Below are 17,437 nucleotides of genomic sequence, written 5' to 3'. Positions count from 1 at the left end.
GCTGATCTCTGGCAGATGGGATTCCCCTTTGCCTCTCGATTGAGAGCTAACCACAGGCTTGTAGGTCTATTCCAACACAGGTGCCCCCAAGAAAGCTCTGAACAACTGCATTACCTATGGCATCAGTTTGTGTGGTCTAACATGACATGACTATTCCTGATCAGGACTTAACATTACTAAATTAGTTCTGATATCGTGTCTTTAGGGTTGTTACTTATGCTGTGTAGACCCTTTTCATATTTATTATCTCATTTAATAGCCACAGTAACCAGGTAGTTGGCAGGTTAGGTTAATACCCCCACTTTACAAGTAAGGAAATGATACGTGAGGGCAGAAAAACAGTCTGCCCAATTTTCAGTAGCAAGTGGTAGGGCCATGACCAGATTCTAGTGTTTCTCTCCCAAGTATACTCTTTTTTTCCACTGTACTATAATTATATCAGGTGTTAAATAGGGTTTGTTAGAGAATAAAAAATCAACTGAATTGAATGTGCTGGCCTCTACCTTTCACCTCCTACTTGAAGACCAGAGGGTCTGTGAGGGATTTAAGTCTAGAATTTCTGCAGTCTAGGCCTAACTACCTTCCATGCTCGAGTGGAAGCAATGCTTCATCAGATGGCACAGCATATAAAACAACAAGAAAATGGGTACGTTTTTTGTGAGTTAGAAATAAAATTGAAAGTCAGTTGAAGTTTTCTTTTGGGATTAAGGAGAACCACAGAGATTTCATTGTAGAACTGGGAACATGTTAAGACTAGAGACGGGGCACCTGGGTGGCTCGGTCGGTTAAGCATCTGATTTAGGCTCAGGTCATGAACTTATGGTTTGTGGGTTCGAACCCCACATTGGATTCTCTGCTGTCAGCTCAGAGCCTGCTTCTGATCCTCTGTCCCCCTCTTTCTCTGTCCCTCCCCCACTTGCACTCTCTCTCTCCCTCTCTGTCTCTCTACATAAATAAATAAATAAACAAACATTAAAAAAAGACCAGAGACAGAACACTATCCCAAGTGTCCTTATGTTAAAATTGTACTACAGGGGGCGCCTGGGTGGCTCAGTTGGTTAGGCCTCTGACTTCAGCTCAGGTCATGATCTCACGGTTCTTGAGTTCTAGCCCTGCATTGGGCTCTCTGCTGTCAGGGAGGAACCTGCTTGGGATTCTCTCTCTCCCTCTCTCTCTTTCTGCCCCTCCCCCACTCCTACCCCTTTCTCAAAAATAAACATTAAAAACAATAAAATGCACATCAGGACTGGTATTCCTAGTGTTTTCCCACAAATCAGGTAAAAAGGAGAGAGATCATTAGCCCCTACCGACTCTGAGATCCTTTGATAAATTTGCTATCTAATAGAGTTATGCCATTGATAATTGTCTCCAAAACATGTTGGTTGTGACAGAAGAACTGCATCAGGGAACCATGTTTCATGCAAAACTCACGTTAAGCTGGATCCTCTGAGCACTTTATTTAGGAGAATTTAGTGCTGTGCTCAAAAGTGTGCCTAGTTACAGAGAGTCCTTACATAAGAGACAAGGACGTAGCTTGCCAGCTACTTAAGTACTCATTAACAGGCAGTGAGGTCATGCTTAACTAGCTCCGAACACAGGGAGCCCATCCCTAACACTTTGTCTAAGGAACAGATGAATTACCACCGTCTGATATAATTTATTCCATGTAGAGAAGGGCTCGGTGTTTCTAGCTATGGAGCAAGAAAAAGAATAAAGCAGAAAATGAGTTCAAGACTACATAATTGCCAATACTGATCTTATGTGTATAACTCCTGTTTTTTGAACCCTGAGGTAGTTCTGAGTATACTCTGTCCTTTCCAACCTTTGCAAGCGGCAGGATGGAAAATCAATATTGTAGATTATAATCAGCATTAAAATTAATACACAACAAAACCAAAAACATCAAAGTGTATTGCATAGAGCAAGGGAAAGCACCATTTCTTGACATGCTCGTTTGGGTTTTAAGAATATACGTAGCTTTGTATTGGGTCATGATGTCAAATTTATTTCTGACTAAGAGTTTAGGTTAAAAAGTTTTAAAATACTGTTGTAGGTTCTTGAGAGTTAAAGATGTACTCTTTTATTTTGAACTCAAACAAAGGTTAGAGGGCCCCTTAAAACCTGATGTTGCTCTTTCAGGGTCTTATAAGTTCCTAGGTCTGTGACTTAGAGAGAAAATCTCCCCCCGAGTTAATTCCAGGTCTTTCCATCTTCAGAAATGAGTTTGCTCTCTGCGTTCATCATGTTAGTTAGTGCACAGGAGTTGGGACCTACATAACACAAGCCTCTAAAAACTTCTCCAGATTCCACTAGGTGTCGCTCAGTCTTCATTTTGGACAATCAAAATGCCTATCATTAGGGACTGGTTCCATAAATCATGACACGTTGGTCTGGTGGAATACTCTAACATTATTAATTGTAACCTCATATTCATTGGTACAGAAAAGGTAGCTACGATAAACTGTTACGTATATTGCAAGAATCAATGGAAAAACAGAGTTATATATACACACTATACATATTTGTCTATTTTGACTATATAGACATAGAAAATATTTGGAAAAAATGTTACTGGTGTACTTCTATTTTCTGAATGTTCCTAAGTTTTTTTTTTTAATGTTTTATTTATTTTTAAGACAGAGAGTGACAGAGCATGAGTGGGGGTGGGGCAGAGAGAGAGGGAGACATAGAATCTGAAGCAGACTCTAGGCTCTGAGCTGTTAGCACAGAGGCTGACGCGGGGCTTGAACTCACAAACTGTGAGATCATGACCTGAGCCGAAGTCGGATGCTCAACCGACTGAGCCACTTGGGTGCCCCTATTTTCTGAATGTTTCGTAACGAGGATCTTTTTTCCTATAATTAGACAAAACTTTAGTTACCAAGTTAAAAATAGAAAACAAAACAAATGCTCATTTCGAACTTGCTAGAAAACCTTGGTGTAATCTATTTCTATACATTGCTCATTGAGTTGAGATTTTTTTGTTAATGTCATGTTTCAGAGAAAACAATCTAGTCAAGAAAACAGGAACATCAAAGGGGGCAGTAATTAAATCAAACATGAGCTATGTCCGAACCAGGAGCAAGAGTTCTGTCCATATCACCTCTACTTGGATGTACCAGCATGCTCTCAGCACTAGGGTGCCAATAACATGGAAATTTCTGCCAGAAGTTCTCTCCTCTCTCCTTGGTTCCTTTATATATATATAAAAATTTTTTTTTCTTTTTTAAAATTTTTTTAACGTTTATTTATTTTTGAGACAGAGAGAGACAGAGCATGAATGGGGGAGAGTCAGAGAGAGAGGGAGACACAGAATCGGAAGCAGGCTCCAGGCTCTGGGCCATCATCAGCCCAGAGCCCGACGCGGGGCTCGAACTCACGGACCGTGAGATCGTGACCTGAGCTGAAGTCAGACGCTTAACTGACTGAGCCACCCAGGCGCCCCCAAAAATTTTTTTTAAATGTTTATTTATTTTTGAGAGAGAGAGAGAGAGAGAGAGAGAGAGACAGAGCACGAGCAGGGAAGGGGAGAGAGAGGGAGACACAGAATCCAAAGTAGGCTCCAGGCTCTGAGCTGTCAGCACAGAGCCTGACATGGGCTCGAACTCACAAACAGCGAGATCATGATCTGAGCTGAAGTCCGACGCTTAACCGACTGAGTCACCCAGGCGCCCTCTCCACGGTTCCTTTAGATGTAGGTCTAGATGTACATCAAACCTTTCCCCATGAACATAGCTTGTTTTCAGTTAGGCTAGTGGGCACTCGGCTAATCTAAACAGAGGCTCCTACTTCCTTCCTTAGAAAGCTCCTCACTTCATAAGTAGATACAGCAAAACCTGACATCTAAGCTTCCACTGGCATCAACTTTGAACTGAAACTAAAACGAACCCATGTTGGCAGCTGAACAAAAAAGCATGATACGGTAGCACCTTGTTTCTGTCATTGTTTTCTGCCCAAAGATGGAACACTTAAGAGTCCCATTTAAGAATTCTCAACACTACACCTATTCTCTTTGAATTCCTAGCTCTCTGGATTTCCACACAATGGGCGTGTTAATTATTAATCTGAGCTCTGACTAAAGCTGGTTGGCAAGTTTGCTAATTGTTAACCAAGCTTCTATCTGCTGACAGATTTTAAAAAAAACATTACTTTTCTTTAAAAAAATATACTCATGCCCACAAAGCAGATTTTAAACTATCAAATAATAAGACAGTAATATTGTTAGACAATATTCATGGGCTACTTTGCACGAACCTGACACTCTTCTATAGGGCTTTGAAATATTCAACTACTGGTGCTTCAGCAAGCTTTGGACTCAGCTTACTTGCCTGAGTCAACTTGATTCTAGATTTTCTATGAATTCTAAATAAACTCCTAATTTTCTACTGAGATCTACTTTCTTGCCAATCTCAAGTAACATCTATAGGTTCTACACATCCTAGTCCTACACAGTTTACTTAGGCTGTTTATGCACACATATTCTTCTGTAGGCTCTCCCTTGGATAAAGTGACTACCTTTCTGCTCAAATTTGTATGTAGAAAAGTTATTTGGGGACAGTTATATTCCCCCATTTTAGCCTGCTCAGAGGGGCAAAGCCCTACCAGCTCTGCTCGCTTCTGAATGCTACAAAGGCCTTGGTGTAAGGAATATGTCCAACTGCTACACAATACTTGCTTGGGGACTTTCTTATTTGAATTGTTCAGAAAAACAGGGTCTATAGGTAAGACTGCTGACAAAGAACAATCCCAGGGGAATCCATGTTTCAGGGACCCAAGACTCTTCTAGAACATTGGGAACAGAAGCCAGTGAGATTAATAGAGGTAGGAATTTGGCACAAGCAGTTGGAGGGGGTGTAGGTGTAGGAGTGGGGCACAGAGAATCATGTAGCCAAGGTGTCCATGGCAGATTTCTATAACATAAGTCCATCTACAAAACTGGCAGGGAGCTCTCAGTATTCGACGTATCTAGAAGTAAGGATTTACCTGCACATACCTGTCTGTCTGTCCTAAAACCAATTGTCCAGGTATTCAACATGATGGGGGTGGGGGAAGAAGGGGAAAGTGAAGTTATGCAAGAGGGTTTTCCAAAGGGTATTAAATGGAACGTGAGTCCTGTGCCCTATGCCTCCCTCTTTGAGATTCCCAGTACAAATTAACATCAAACGCTCTCAGAGTCCTGCGGTAAAGAGATCTGATTAATTTAGTTTAACCTAACATTTCCCAAGTATTTTGCCAAAGGACAATCTCAGTTTTAAGCAACATTTATTTAAAATCTTTAAAAAAAAGCATTCTTGAAAATGGTACTGACAAGGGTCTCTTATGAAACTGGCTGGGCCATAGAAAGAACCAATGACATTAACCTCAGTCATAATGTTTTCTAATAAGCTGAGCTTATATAGCATATTAAGTGAGGGAACAGAAACATGGATACTAAGCATGATCTGTCCTGCTAAATAATGGGAAAAGCAGATTAAACCTTGTGTGAGCAATGACTACTGGTCTTCTGTTAGTGATTGATAGCCTGACCTGCTGACTGAGTATCTCTAAGACAATGGCCAATGACTTCACAACAGAAATATGTTGTCTGTTTAGCACGTTTCTGTCTGGAGGCACAGGATAGGGAGACTACTATTTTTTCTTCACATGTGAACACAGTCATTGTGAAGTAGTCTCTGTTTCTTACCTGAAAGTGTTCTCGGTGTGTTTCAGTTTGTGGGTCATGAATTCTCCATTCTGTGACTTCACTTCTGTAAATCCCTTCTTTCCATCCAAGAAACTCTTCACTTCTTTGGGCTCTTTGTCCTTTTTAATCTTCTCATCTTTGATCTAGCCAACAGTACATATCAGGAAGAAACACAGTGATAAAAACCATATTAGTTTGGGTGGGTATCACCATATAAGACCCAGAATTACTAGGAAGCCAGAAAACTCAGAAGTAAAATAAACCACTGGAGAATGATGTGGTACAGCTAGGGTCAGAGGAAATTCTTAGAGTGTGAGCTATGGTCCTCCAGCCTCTGCGCAAAGACCTTGACCACAATTTAAGGAAGTCAAGATCATCCCTGATTTCACTAGGGTTTTGTTTTCAAGAGCAGTGGAGGTGTTGCTGTTTGGAAACAATTATGTTCTGGGAATGCTGTGTAAGAGTAGTTGTTCGTAGTTCTCATTGAAAAGGGTGATCATTAGTGTGGCATTGATGGGAGAACGTCTAGGTTGGCTGAACTGGTTTTTTCTTGGATGAAGAGTGCGCCTTTGAAAAAGACACAAATGTGTGGAAGAAGAAAAAGGAAGAAACCTACCAAGTCAGCCAGATCTGCCAAGCCAATGTTGGCAGATTGCCGAGAAAGCTCACCCTTCTAATAAAATGAGTAAGTAGGGTCCCGAGGATAGAAGACAAATTACCCTACCTTTAGTGGGATGGCTCAGAGACCCATGGGCCATGTCTGTAGTCATCTAAACCACTACAGTTCAAATGGAATAGGAAAAACTTCAGGGTTTACCTTGACTTCCATTGCAGGTAATAGTTTAGTCTCCAGAAGTGGTTTTGTGATTGTTGGAGAGACAGCGGAAGGTGTTACATGGACAGCAGGTGTTCACTTTAATTTTTTGTGAGTTTTGCGTTATAAGTTCCTCATGGTAAATGAGACACATTACTTCAAAGTAAAATGAATTTACATAGCTTGCTGAGAGCTTAGATTACTTGTATCAGCTCATCCATTCTTAAAGGATGAGTGTGAAAACAGGGGAGGTTCATTATTGCTGTTTTCAAGACAACCAATGACAAAACACTAACGTTCTAGAGCAAGCAACAGAGGAAGGATAGGCATAAGAACTTAGGCCTTCAGGTGCTGTCCAGAATGGCCTCCTGATCACTCACCTCTTTCCAGCTATTCCTCAGATACTCTCCGAACACTTATTTCTACAGTACATGTTTTACTAAGCATAGCACTTTTTTTTTTTTTTCTGTTTACTGATGAGCCTTGCGTAGTCCTTTGCCTGACTGCCTTCTTTGGATGTTATATGATTAAATTACCACAGATAGACTATTCACTGCCATGTTGCCCTAATTAGTTAAGACTTAAATCTTTCTCCAAGGGGGATATACCTAGGCTATCCCTTGGACATGCTGAAAAAGAAGGCTGTTGTTCTGCCACTCTCTCTGAGAGCTCTGTCCGGAAGTCAGGAAATGAGTTTTGTTCCAGTGCTATCAACAGACTAGCTAAAATTAAGTCACCTAATTTTCTCTGGGATGTTGGCTCCATATACATAAGAGAGGTTGGATCAGAGGATTCCTTCCTGATCCTTCACCCTCTCATTTCCCTCTTGGCTCCTGATTTGTTGTGAGAGGCTACAGAGAAGAGAGGGAAGCTCTGACCTGTCCTGCAGCTTGACTGCAGCTCTCTGGTGGCTGTTCTCACCCAATAAGAAATCAATGTCATTGACAGGCAGGAATAGGCAATGCCTATTCTCATCTTGAGCTACCATTGCTGGATATTGCCCTAGATACCAGGGACTGAAGTTTGTATCCTGGTTAAGAAGTATCTGGGGATACAAATTTGGGAGCTAAAGAGTGTCCCATTTCAGGGGACCCACGAAACACACTCTGAGTCAAATCTCATGGTTTGTGGAGCACTGTGCAAGGCAAAATGCCCTTTAACTCATTTATCTTATTTTGGAGTCAAGAGATAATTCCATTCTCCCCAAATGCATTACCTGATTTGTTGACCAAAAATGTGTATAAAATAGGTTTGTAAAACAATACGTGTCTAAGAGAAGAAAAATACCTCCCCCTGCCTCTTTTGCAAGCTCTGCCTTTATTGGCAAAGGTTATAGAGGGTGGTGTGCTTATAGTCTCTTTGGAAGACTTTCTTAGGAAAATTCCCAGTGAAATAATGATTTGGGATTGCAAATTATTTTCTCTTTCTGGGAAATAAATAAATAAGCAAACAAATAAATAAGTAAATTCATTCCATAGTGCCTTTAAATTTAAGGAGCATAGTGGATTGGATTCAATTGCAGATTCAACCTAAACTCATGAGATTCTGAGGGAAAAGCATTTGATTTTCTAGGTCAGAAGGTAACCGTGAAGAAAATCTGGGGATGGGTTCATAGGTAGCTGAGTACTTTGAAGAGTTAATGTGCTTCACATTCAGATAATATTAGCATATGAAAGGCTCTGGTCAAATGTGACATTTGGATGAAATTCTGGATATTGGGGGTATCCAAAGGGATAACACACAGGTGGAGGTGGGTGGAGGTGAGAATTCAACTGACATGCCCTCGTGCCAGAGAGACACTCAAAAGGTCAAGTGATCAAGGCAAGAAGACTGAGCTGTCAGCCTCTGTAGAATGGTGCTTTGCATTATTTGATTTCAGAAGACTGACAAGAATTCATCCAAGTTATAGTATTTCAAATCAGGTCCAGCACATTTTTGTTAGACTCAGAAGCCTCAATTCCTGTTTTGGGTCCAATGTCTGTCACATGGATGTCTTTGCTACTGAGGGTTTGGTTTGTGAACGACATACACAGACCTTACCAGTAAGCTTGGACTCCATCCCAGACCTACCGAGTCAGATTCTGCATTTCATAAGACTCCAGGGATTTGTATGCACACCTATGTTTGAGGAACTTTGGTGTATGACAGGAATATCGATTTCAATATCATATGAACAACTCTGCTGTAAGCTGGTTTTCTGTTAGAGGCCAGGAAAAGAAATTAAAAAAAAAGGAAAAAAAAAGAAAAGAGCTCCAGGGTGAAAAACTAAAAAGAGGCATTTTATAGTTGGAGAGGAGAAAAAGAAAGCTAAGCTAACGTTTCAAGGCTGGTGATGTTCTGTGATCCGATCCATCACCACAAACAACTAAAACTGTAGGGCTGCAGGGGGAGAAAGACAGTTTTTTCTAAGGTACTGGAGTGACTCCTGGAAATGTTTTCTCTAAGAAGTCTCATGTGATATTTGTGTTTACCCACATAGCTCTCCTTGAAAGGACATTTTTTTATTTTATTTTATTTTTTTTAACAAAAAGAAAAAAAAAAGGAGGAGGGTGTTTGAAATGGCTAAATCATGTAAAATAGAATTCAAAGTTGTTTACATAAAGTAACCACGCAACTAGTCATTCAACCAGTGATTTACGTGTGCATTGTTAAAGCAGGAATGCCAGATTTTTTTTTTTTTTTTTGAGCCTGGGTTGAGTGGCTAATCTGGCCTTGTGTAAAAAAAGAGGCCAAAAGTTTTGGGACTCTAGAATGGGGTGTAGGACAAACTGAGAAAGGGGCAGGTCTGAGATGGTTATAACGCCGACATTATCGGACTGGGGTTTTCTCTGGACAGAGGCAGAGGGATGATTTGGGTGGCCACTCGTGAATCGTTTCTTGCTCACAGGCACAACATACAGACATAGAATGTTCTGGTGATTAAAAACAAATCACATCTTAGGAAAGCGAATTACATTTTAAATACAGAATCCACACAGCACTCTTCCAGCTTCTCCTCCCCCACACAGACTTAATCACTGAATTCTGACTTTATGCCCTCTTCCTTCTGTGAAGATATTCCCCACAAAACACCAGCTCGCCAGAGGAGCCCACGTGGCCCATTTCTGTTTTAAGTGTCAAGTAACTGTCACTTTTTTTTTGTTTTTAGATGAATCTGTAGGTGTTGTTCTGCCAGAAAATGAGAACAACGCTTCCCACCATATTCAACCATTTCCTTAGCTGCCTCATTGGAGCCAAATTCATCTTCCTAGTTCTTAGCATTTCTGCTTCCACCTTCCTTTAGATGGGCGGGTTCATGCATTCAGTTTTTACTCCCAAGCCACCACAAGGTCTATGAGAAACAGGAAGGTACACACACCTTAACCCAAATAAATATAACATGATCTAGGGGTTCTTATATTTTCTGTGAGTCTTATGAAAAAAAGCATTTAAGCAAATAACCACCTCTCATGTAATTTTCTAAATATGGATTTTTCTGTTTCTTGATGGATGCCATAATGGGCAGAGAAGTACAGCAAGAGTCCATTGGAGCTGGCCCTCTAGAATGACAGCTCAGTTCCATGGGCAAAGAAATTCAAATCTTCCTCCCCTTGATTTCCTTCTACCACGTTTACGTACTTTGAACTTACTAGATGCTGTCACAATTTTTAGGATTACTTGGGGCTAACATAAACACAATGGTTAAGACGAGGTCAGGCTTTCTGATGTGGCGTTTTGATTCTGTCGGGGGTAATGACATCCTCTGTGCAGTAGCCTCTGCTCCACTGACTCGTTTACTTACCTACAGTCAAACACCCTGGCACCAGCTCCTGTGTGTGCCTCAGAAATGCAATGCAGAACATTTTGCCAGACTTTTCTTTTGAAAACCAAATACCACCTTCAGTGCATCAAATGTGTTAACTGAGACGTGGGGGCGGGGGGCGGGGGGTGTTTTTCCTTTGGAAAGTTAAATCATTAATCGAAGCCAGTTGGAAATATTCCATAATTGAAATGAAAGTAGGATGGTTCAAGGAGAAAACAATACACATAGAGGTGGAGAAAGTGGGAAAAACTGATCAGAGCAGTGTTTTTCAAGCTTTCTGTGACTCACAGGAAGAAGGACAATTTAAATCATGATGTAATACTGCTTAGAATGCCCTCTGATATCTTCTGTTTGATTTCATTTTTTTAAAATGCCCATTGACACATTCAATTACTTTTGAGATGTTCGAAGTTGATGTTACCATTCAATGAATCATGAAGTCAAGCCATAGCTTGAAAAACACTGGATCACAGGTTATAGTTTTGAGATCAGCAGACATGAAATGTCATGCAACACTGCTCTCGGTTGCTTCATGATTAGGTGATTTGTCAATAATATTTACCTCTTTTTTGAAGGTAGGCTTGTCTTCCTGGGACTTTTCTCTTTTAGCTTGTGCTTTGGCCCCCTTTTCTTCTTCCTTTTTATGTTCAAGAGTGGCAAGGTCACTCGTTTAAAAGAAGCCCTTTCTGGCTTACAAGAGTGAGAGGGTGCTCAGGTCACTTTGCTCGTGCCTTGCGATTTTGCTGACTCAGTGCTCACATAACCCTTGGTGTCAGTGATTCTAAACAGCAACGTGGGATGGTTTCTTTCCACCAAAGTTTTTTCTCGTGTGCCTGCCAGTGTGCGCCCTGGACTCTAGCGTGACCTGGTGGTCCTTATGCGTGTTTACAAACCTCGTGTGTGGTTTGGTGCATCTCGTTTCTGATTGTCCCAAATGTAGCTGTGGTCACGAGCCCCGTGTGATGAGCAGGAGTGAAAGACAACTTCAGCACCATGCAGACTTAGTGATGGGGAGTTCTCTCTGCAGAGGTGAATGTGCAAGCATCTCTTTTTTCTTTCTTTTGTGTGCGTGTGTGGTAGGGGTAGGCGGGGATGCAGGTGGTGGTTAGGTACAGTGCTTTCAATGCAGGCTTGCAGACAGAAAAACATCTTTCACGGTTTGCAAACATTCCCCTCGCCCCCCTTTCCACCCTTCTCAGACGACATGAATTTATTTGTGTTATCCAGATGGCAAAAGCAGTAAAATGTATGCCCTTAATTACCAGTCAGTTATAAACTGATACCACCCCAGATGAATGGCTTTCTGCAAGTCCACATTAAGTTCAGGTCTACATGATGGCAAATCATGGTTTTGACATATTTTTAATGAAAGTTCCAAATTGGCTCCTTTCCCTCCTTCACTGCCAGCTGATTTCAAGGGGGTTATTTTTGCCTTCTCAAGATGAAATTTCTGACCGTGATTCTTTATGTCACCTTTCCCACCCCAATTTTTAAAATATAATTTTTAATTAAACGCCAAACACGTGGGTATGGGGAGGAGTTATGGTCCTCTTGCCTCATGTAGACCTATGGAGAGAGGTACGTTGTTAATAGGAATGAATTTAGATGCAGGTGCAGAATTAGAAGTGAACACAGCACCGCCACATTTATCATCTTTGGGTTAGTTCATTTTTCTGGTATTTGCAACTAGCAAGCACAGAGCAATTAATTTCTCTCTGGCTGGTAAATTTGGTTGATTGAATATTTAACCATCGATCAATTGCTTTGTGCTCACCTATTGCTATGGCCGAAAAAAATGAACGGCTTGCCAAACGGGCAAGCACGCGGGGCTGCAGGAACGTGCCTCGGTCCCAAGTCTGATGTGCATTACATTTCTCGTAAGTCACAGGCATCACACGTTTGGTGCAAAATGTTTACTGTACCTGTTTCTTTTGGACAGCTGTCTGAAGTTTATCTTCTTGTACTTTCTTTTCATTTACCCGTTTCCCTTCTATTTTCTCGTCTACCTTTTCCCCTTTCTGCTTTTTCTCTTGCATTTCTCTTCTGTTCTCTTCTAGCTGCTGGCGTTTTTGCTCTTCTAGCTTAGCTTTCTGTTCTTCCTCCGCCTTTGCCCGCTGCCTCTCCTCCTCTGCTCTTCTCTCTTTCTCCTTAGCCCTCTCCCTCTCGGCCGCCTCCCTCCTTTCTCTCTCTTGGGCAGCTGCTCTTTCTTCTGCTTCAATTCTTGCTTTCTCCTCCGTTACCCTTTGTTCTTCCTCAGCTTTCATTCTTTCTCTTTCTTCTGCTTCCAGCCTGGCCCTCTCTGCCTCGGCTCTCTCCTTTTCTTCCCTCTCCCTCCTTTCACGATGGGCGGCCTCTTCTGACCCCTGCTCCCCCTCCCCCTCTGTTTGAGGCTCTTCTGCACTGGTCTGCCCAGTTGTCAACGGCATTGCCGAGGTTTCTGTTGTTCTGCCTTCTACCGGCCCCTCTACCTGATTTTCTTCAGGGCTCCCCTGCTTTGGCTTCTCTTCCTCCTCTTCCTCCTTTTCCTTTTCTTCCTTCTTTTTCTCCTCAGTGTCCCTCCAGTCATTCTTCTGATAGGACTTTGTGACTATTTCTGTCTCCTCTAGCTCGTATCTTTCTTGGCGACGGTCACTTTTTTCTTCCTTCTCCGCAGCTTCGTTTTCGGCGGTGTTGTTCTGCGTTCTTCTGCTCGGTAGCGACAAGCCTGCGTCTGTGATGGTTGGGTCGAACTCCTTCTGCCGTTCCAGTGCTTCCTGAAGGCGTTTTTGGCGTCTTTCCTCCCGCCGAGCCAGGCGCTCCAGGAACGCGGCCTCGTCATCACCCTCCACCTGGGTGTTTGAGGTGGTTGTCTTGACCTCCTCATCGGCCACACTGTACAAGAGAAACAAGACAGCTTGGGTCAGCTGGTCAGCTGGATTCTCGTAGCCTGACCCACACCGGAACAGATGCTCGTGGTACCAGGTGCGCGCGCACCCAGGATATCCCTTCGGATAGTATCATAACAGTACGTGCCTGCCGGGCTTTCAGCGGACAGCACGTGAGTGCCTTTGCCCTTAGTCCTTCTCTGGCCACTGGAGTCTACTCTACTATGCCAGCCGTCAAGCGAAAATGGATGAGCATTAGTGTATAAATACCTCGGCTCCCTCACCTCTTGAGTTGAATAACTGTGAGGTGCCTTGTTGCACGGGATCTCTGAGTCTCCCAGGGGAGTTGAGCTCCAGATCCCAGCAGTGGTAACTTGCTTGGCAATGACATCTTTATTTGGTTGCTTTTCCTTCCCTGTTTCACTTTCCCACACTGCCGCCAGTGTTTCCTGGGATCATTTCACAAATGAACTGCCTGTGTTTAAATCTTTTTGCTCCAGAATCTGCTTCCTGGACAACTCAAACTAAGACAAGGACCAAACTGAGAAATGAGGGAATTCTTGTAGTATCATGTAGTATTTCCACATATTACCAAGTCATCTAGAATTCTTGAGCTGGATCTGTGGGGCATAAGGCATTTGGAAAGGAAGCAGGTGTACCTTACAGTGTGGGGATGCTATACTAATGCCAGTGACCCCCATGGTAGGGACATCTAACCGTCCACCACAATTCATGCTCCTCCTTCCATTGTCACGGGGAGGTGACTACCAGTCAAGGATTATATTTCTTGCCCTCCACTCTTCCTTGCATCTAGGTGGAACCATGTGACCAATAATTTCCAATTGAGTGTGAGCATAAGTGATATGTCGAGACCAAGACTATTAAGCAGCAGAAGCACATCCTCTCCCATCTCTGTCTGATGACTTGATCAGAAAACCTCAAAGCCCCAGGAGTAGACAGAGTCACAAAAGGAAAGCTAGTTGGTGATCAGTTCTATTTACTACTCAGAAAAACCCACATTGGACTCATTCATGTTGCTGCATTAAATTACTAAAATTTGGGGCTCATTGTTATGGTGGCTGATATTACCCTAATACATACACCATCTAAATTCTTTGTCAAGATTTCCACGAACAAAGGGTCTCTTGCCCTTCTTTCTCTATAGTTGATAAAAAATAGTTACATTTGATGTTTGCTAAAAAAGGAAAGAAAATCTCAAAAAACCAGACTGTACCATATCCATCACCACACTCATTGTTACAGTTCAAGCCAGGGCTGTTGGTCTCCACTGGCAGGAAACAGCCAGTTATGTGATATCAGAAATTGTGACCAGAGTTGGAAGAGTAGGTCTTGCCATGTTTAGAAACTCCATTAAATTTCATGGTTCATACTGAACTGGGCCCTTCTGAAGTTCAAGTCCACTTAATTTTGAAAAAAAAAAAAAAAACAAAACACATTTCACATTTAACAATAAGAAATGGCAGAGTAAAGGCTGGATTTTAGACTTTCTTGGCTTTAACCACTGCTGTAGGACACTGTCTACATGAATTAGACATATATGCATTAAATTTCCCTAAAAATACAAACAGTTTAGAATTTAAGGGGAAAATCTACATGTAAGGAACTTTGGATCAACTGAATTCAAACGATTTTTAAAAGGTACTGCAAATTCCAAAGTGTCAGCTAGATGAAAGTACTCTTGAGTTAAGAGACGAACAGATTCTACTGGATCTTTCTTTGCCTATTTGCAAATCACAACAGCGACCGTCAGTCGAAGTTAAGTACCACTCAGAGTTGCTCAGCCCCAAGGAGAACACTAATTCTTCTTGCGGATAATTAATGTCAGAGATAAACGATAGGTTCTCAGACCTGGATGTACTTTAATGAAAAAGAAGGATTTGTGAATCGATCAACAGCATGAAATAACTACTACTAGTAAATGAAGCCCAAGTAGAAGCAAGATTTTAAAAGCAAGAACACGACTAGTAATTAGTAACTTTTAAGCCACTGTCGATCACTCACTAATAACCAGATTCAGGAAGGGGCCTCAAAATGCCATTTAAAAACTTTTTCTCTCCCTTCCCCTTCAGTTTGAGGATAGAAAAGGCAGCGATGACTATGTAGGCCTCCTCTGTAAAGCTCTGATACCATTTTCCTGATAATAGTTAAAATTAGGTGCTTATCGTATGCAAGGCACTGTGTGTTTTATGTGTATTATAATCTCACTTAAATTTAACAACATTCCTAAGAGAAAGGTATGATTTTCATTTCTATTTAACAGGGAAAGGCCAAGGTAGAATTCAGAGCCAGGCATCAAACATACCCACAACCCCTTTGCTGTATTTCCTCCCTAACTAGGAGCTTCTTACCAAGAAACAAGGTCTCTGCCTCTCCACCTAACCGGTAGGTTTCCTTATTGAATCCATTCTGCTTGACAGAATTTAAGACTTTCAGAAATCCATGTACCTGCTCATATTTAGGGTAAAGAGGCCAGACCTGTTTTCCTTCAGATTTTCTATATAGATGGGCTTAAAGGAACTGTATTATTAAAATAAAAATTGGGATGCCTGGGTGGCGCAGTCGGTTAAGCGTCCGACTTCAGCCAGGTCACGATCTCGCGGTGAGTTGGAGCCCCGCGTCAGGCTCTGGGCTGATGGCTCAGAGCCTGGAGCCTGTTTCCGATTCTGTGTCTCCCTCTCTCTCTGCCCCTCCCCCATTCATGCTCTGTCTCTCTCTGTCCCAAAAATATATAAACGTTGAAAAAAAATTTAAATAAAATAAAAATTAATTTTTCTTTCTATCCTGACCCCAAAATATTCTCATCTTTTTTTTTTTGCCTTGGGGCATATAAATTACATATATTAGCAAGTGGCGTAATGAACCAGGTGACCTTATATGTGCAAACCTGTAAAGATCCATTTGGAAGAAGTTGAACCTAGTAAGGGTTCTCCACTGTTCTGGTCATTACCAAGGCCTGTATAGGAAAAAACCTGCTAGTAAACTCGTAAGCTTGTTCGAATAATCACATTACATTAAGCAGGATTCTGCACCTTGCTGAATATCGTAGTGATCAGAGAATACTGATTCAGGCTGTATATCAGGAAAAATAAGACATTTGCAATTCATGTCTACTTTAAAAATTCAAGTTCTATTTGCTACTGGTAGGCACAAAGGACTAGAAAGCTAATAAATCTTCAGTTCAAAACAGGTATCGATACCCTAAAGAATAAATGTAAATCGTCTTCCTTATTTAAAGATGTAGCCCATTGTATTTAGTAAATAAAAAGATTGCTAAATTATAAAATAAAATAAAACACTTCAATTGGGGTGTGTTTAGGGGATGGGATAGGGGAAGAGAAAGGAGCAGTGGCGTCTGAATGTCCACATCAGTTTGACTGTCCAATCTGATTAGGTGCCTACAATAACCAAAAAAGACTGAGCAAGTTAGACTGGAAAAGAGTGGAGCTGGGCTGAGAAGGGAATGCTTTGCCCAACACGTTCCATTCATCAGGCAGGCTAAGAAGTACCTTAGACATTCTCTATTCCGAAGAGGACAGTACCTGTTCTGGGCATTAACCTCCACCTGGTCGGTCACCTGTCCCAAGGATTCCTCCTCTTGCTTCTGCCGCAGCCTCTCCTGCCGGGCACGGCGGCGCCGCTCCCGGGCGGCCTCCTCCTCATCGTCGTCGTTCCTCTGGTAGGCGATCCTGCAACATCGTGAAGACAACCTCTTGAGCGCGCCAGCTGCTGACCATCTCAATGCTTCTTTGCAGGATCAGCCCTGAGTCCTTTCCTGGGCTTGACCACTGACTGAACCACAGAGCTCTAAATGGATCGTTCCGTTCCATAGACACTTGATCAGAATGGCTTTCAAACTTTTAAGTATCTGAAAAGCAGGAGTCCGCTAGCTAGAGGGCAATTTACAATGACCAAATGACAGCTTAAACTAAAAAAATCTACACAAAAGTGGGCTGTGCAGGAAACTGTGGGGTAGCATATTTAGATTTCTTCATTAAGCTCGTTACCAGCCTTTTAAGATTTAGGAGCAGAAATCCAAAGCACTGAACCAAAAATAATCAAAACACTTATTGAAAAGATTCAGGATGTTGTATGAATTATTTGTGTAGATACTGTCACAAAGAACAGAAAAGAGTCAAGTTATCAAACCCATATTTTGGCATTAATAAGCCCAAACTGCAAATTAAAATCCAGAGTAGGGTACTCTCTTTGCTTGGATTTTATTTTTTCCTTTCAGTTCCTTTTCAATGGAGAAG

At 41.9% G+C, this 17,437-nt stretch overlaps 1 protein-coding gene across 33 annotated transcripts in view; it reads right to left on the bottom strand.

The window, feature by feature from the left end:
• CALD1 (caldesmon 1) overlaps positions 1–17,437 on the bottom strand; it is a 187,355-nt gene that overhangs the window by 23,313 nt on the left and 146,605 nt on the right. For 12 of the 33 annotated variants that reach the window (XM_043589570.1, XM_043589574.1, XM_043589577.1 and 9 more), the window contains 4 exons: positions 16,724–16,870; positions 12,222–13,170; positions 10,862–10,936; positions 5,684–5,826 (listed from right to left, as the gene is read on the bottom strand). In XM_043589570.1, coding sequence (XP_043445505.1) covers positions 5,684–5,826; positions 10,862–10,936; positions 12,222–13,170; positions 16,724–16,870 — 1,314 coding nt within the window. The remainder of the gene's footprint in view (positions 1–5,683; positions 5,827–10,861; positions 10,937–12,221; positions 13,171–16,723; positions 16,871–17,437) is intronic. The other 21 variants (XM_043589602.1, XM_043589594.1, XM_043589596.1 and 18 more) reach the window with 2 other exon arrangements.

The sequence above is a fragment of the Prionailurus bengalensis genome, chromosome A2, assembly GCF_016509475.1.
Source record: "Prionailurus bengalensis isolate Pbe53 chromosome A2, Fcat_Pben_1.1_paternal_pri, whole genome shotgun sequence".
Lineage (NCBI taxonomy): Eukaryota > Metazoa > Chordata > Mammalia > Carnivora > Felidae > Prionailurus > Prionailurus bengalensis.
This window is presented reverse-complemented; position numbering and strand designations above follow the sequence as displayed.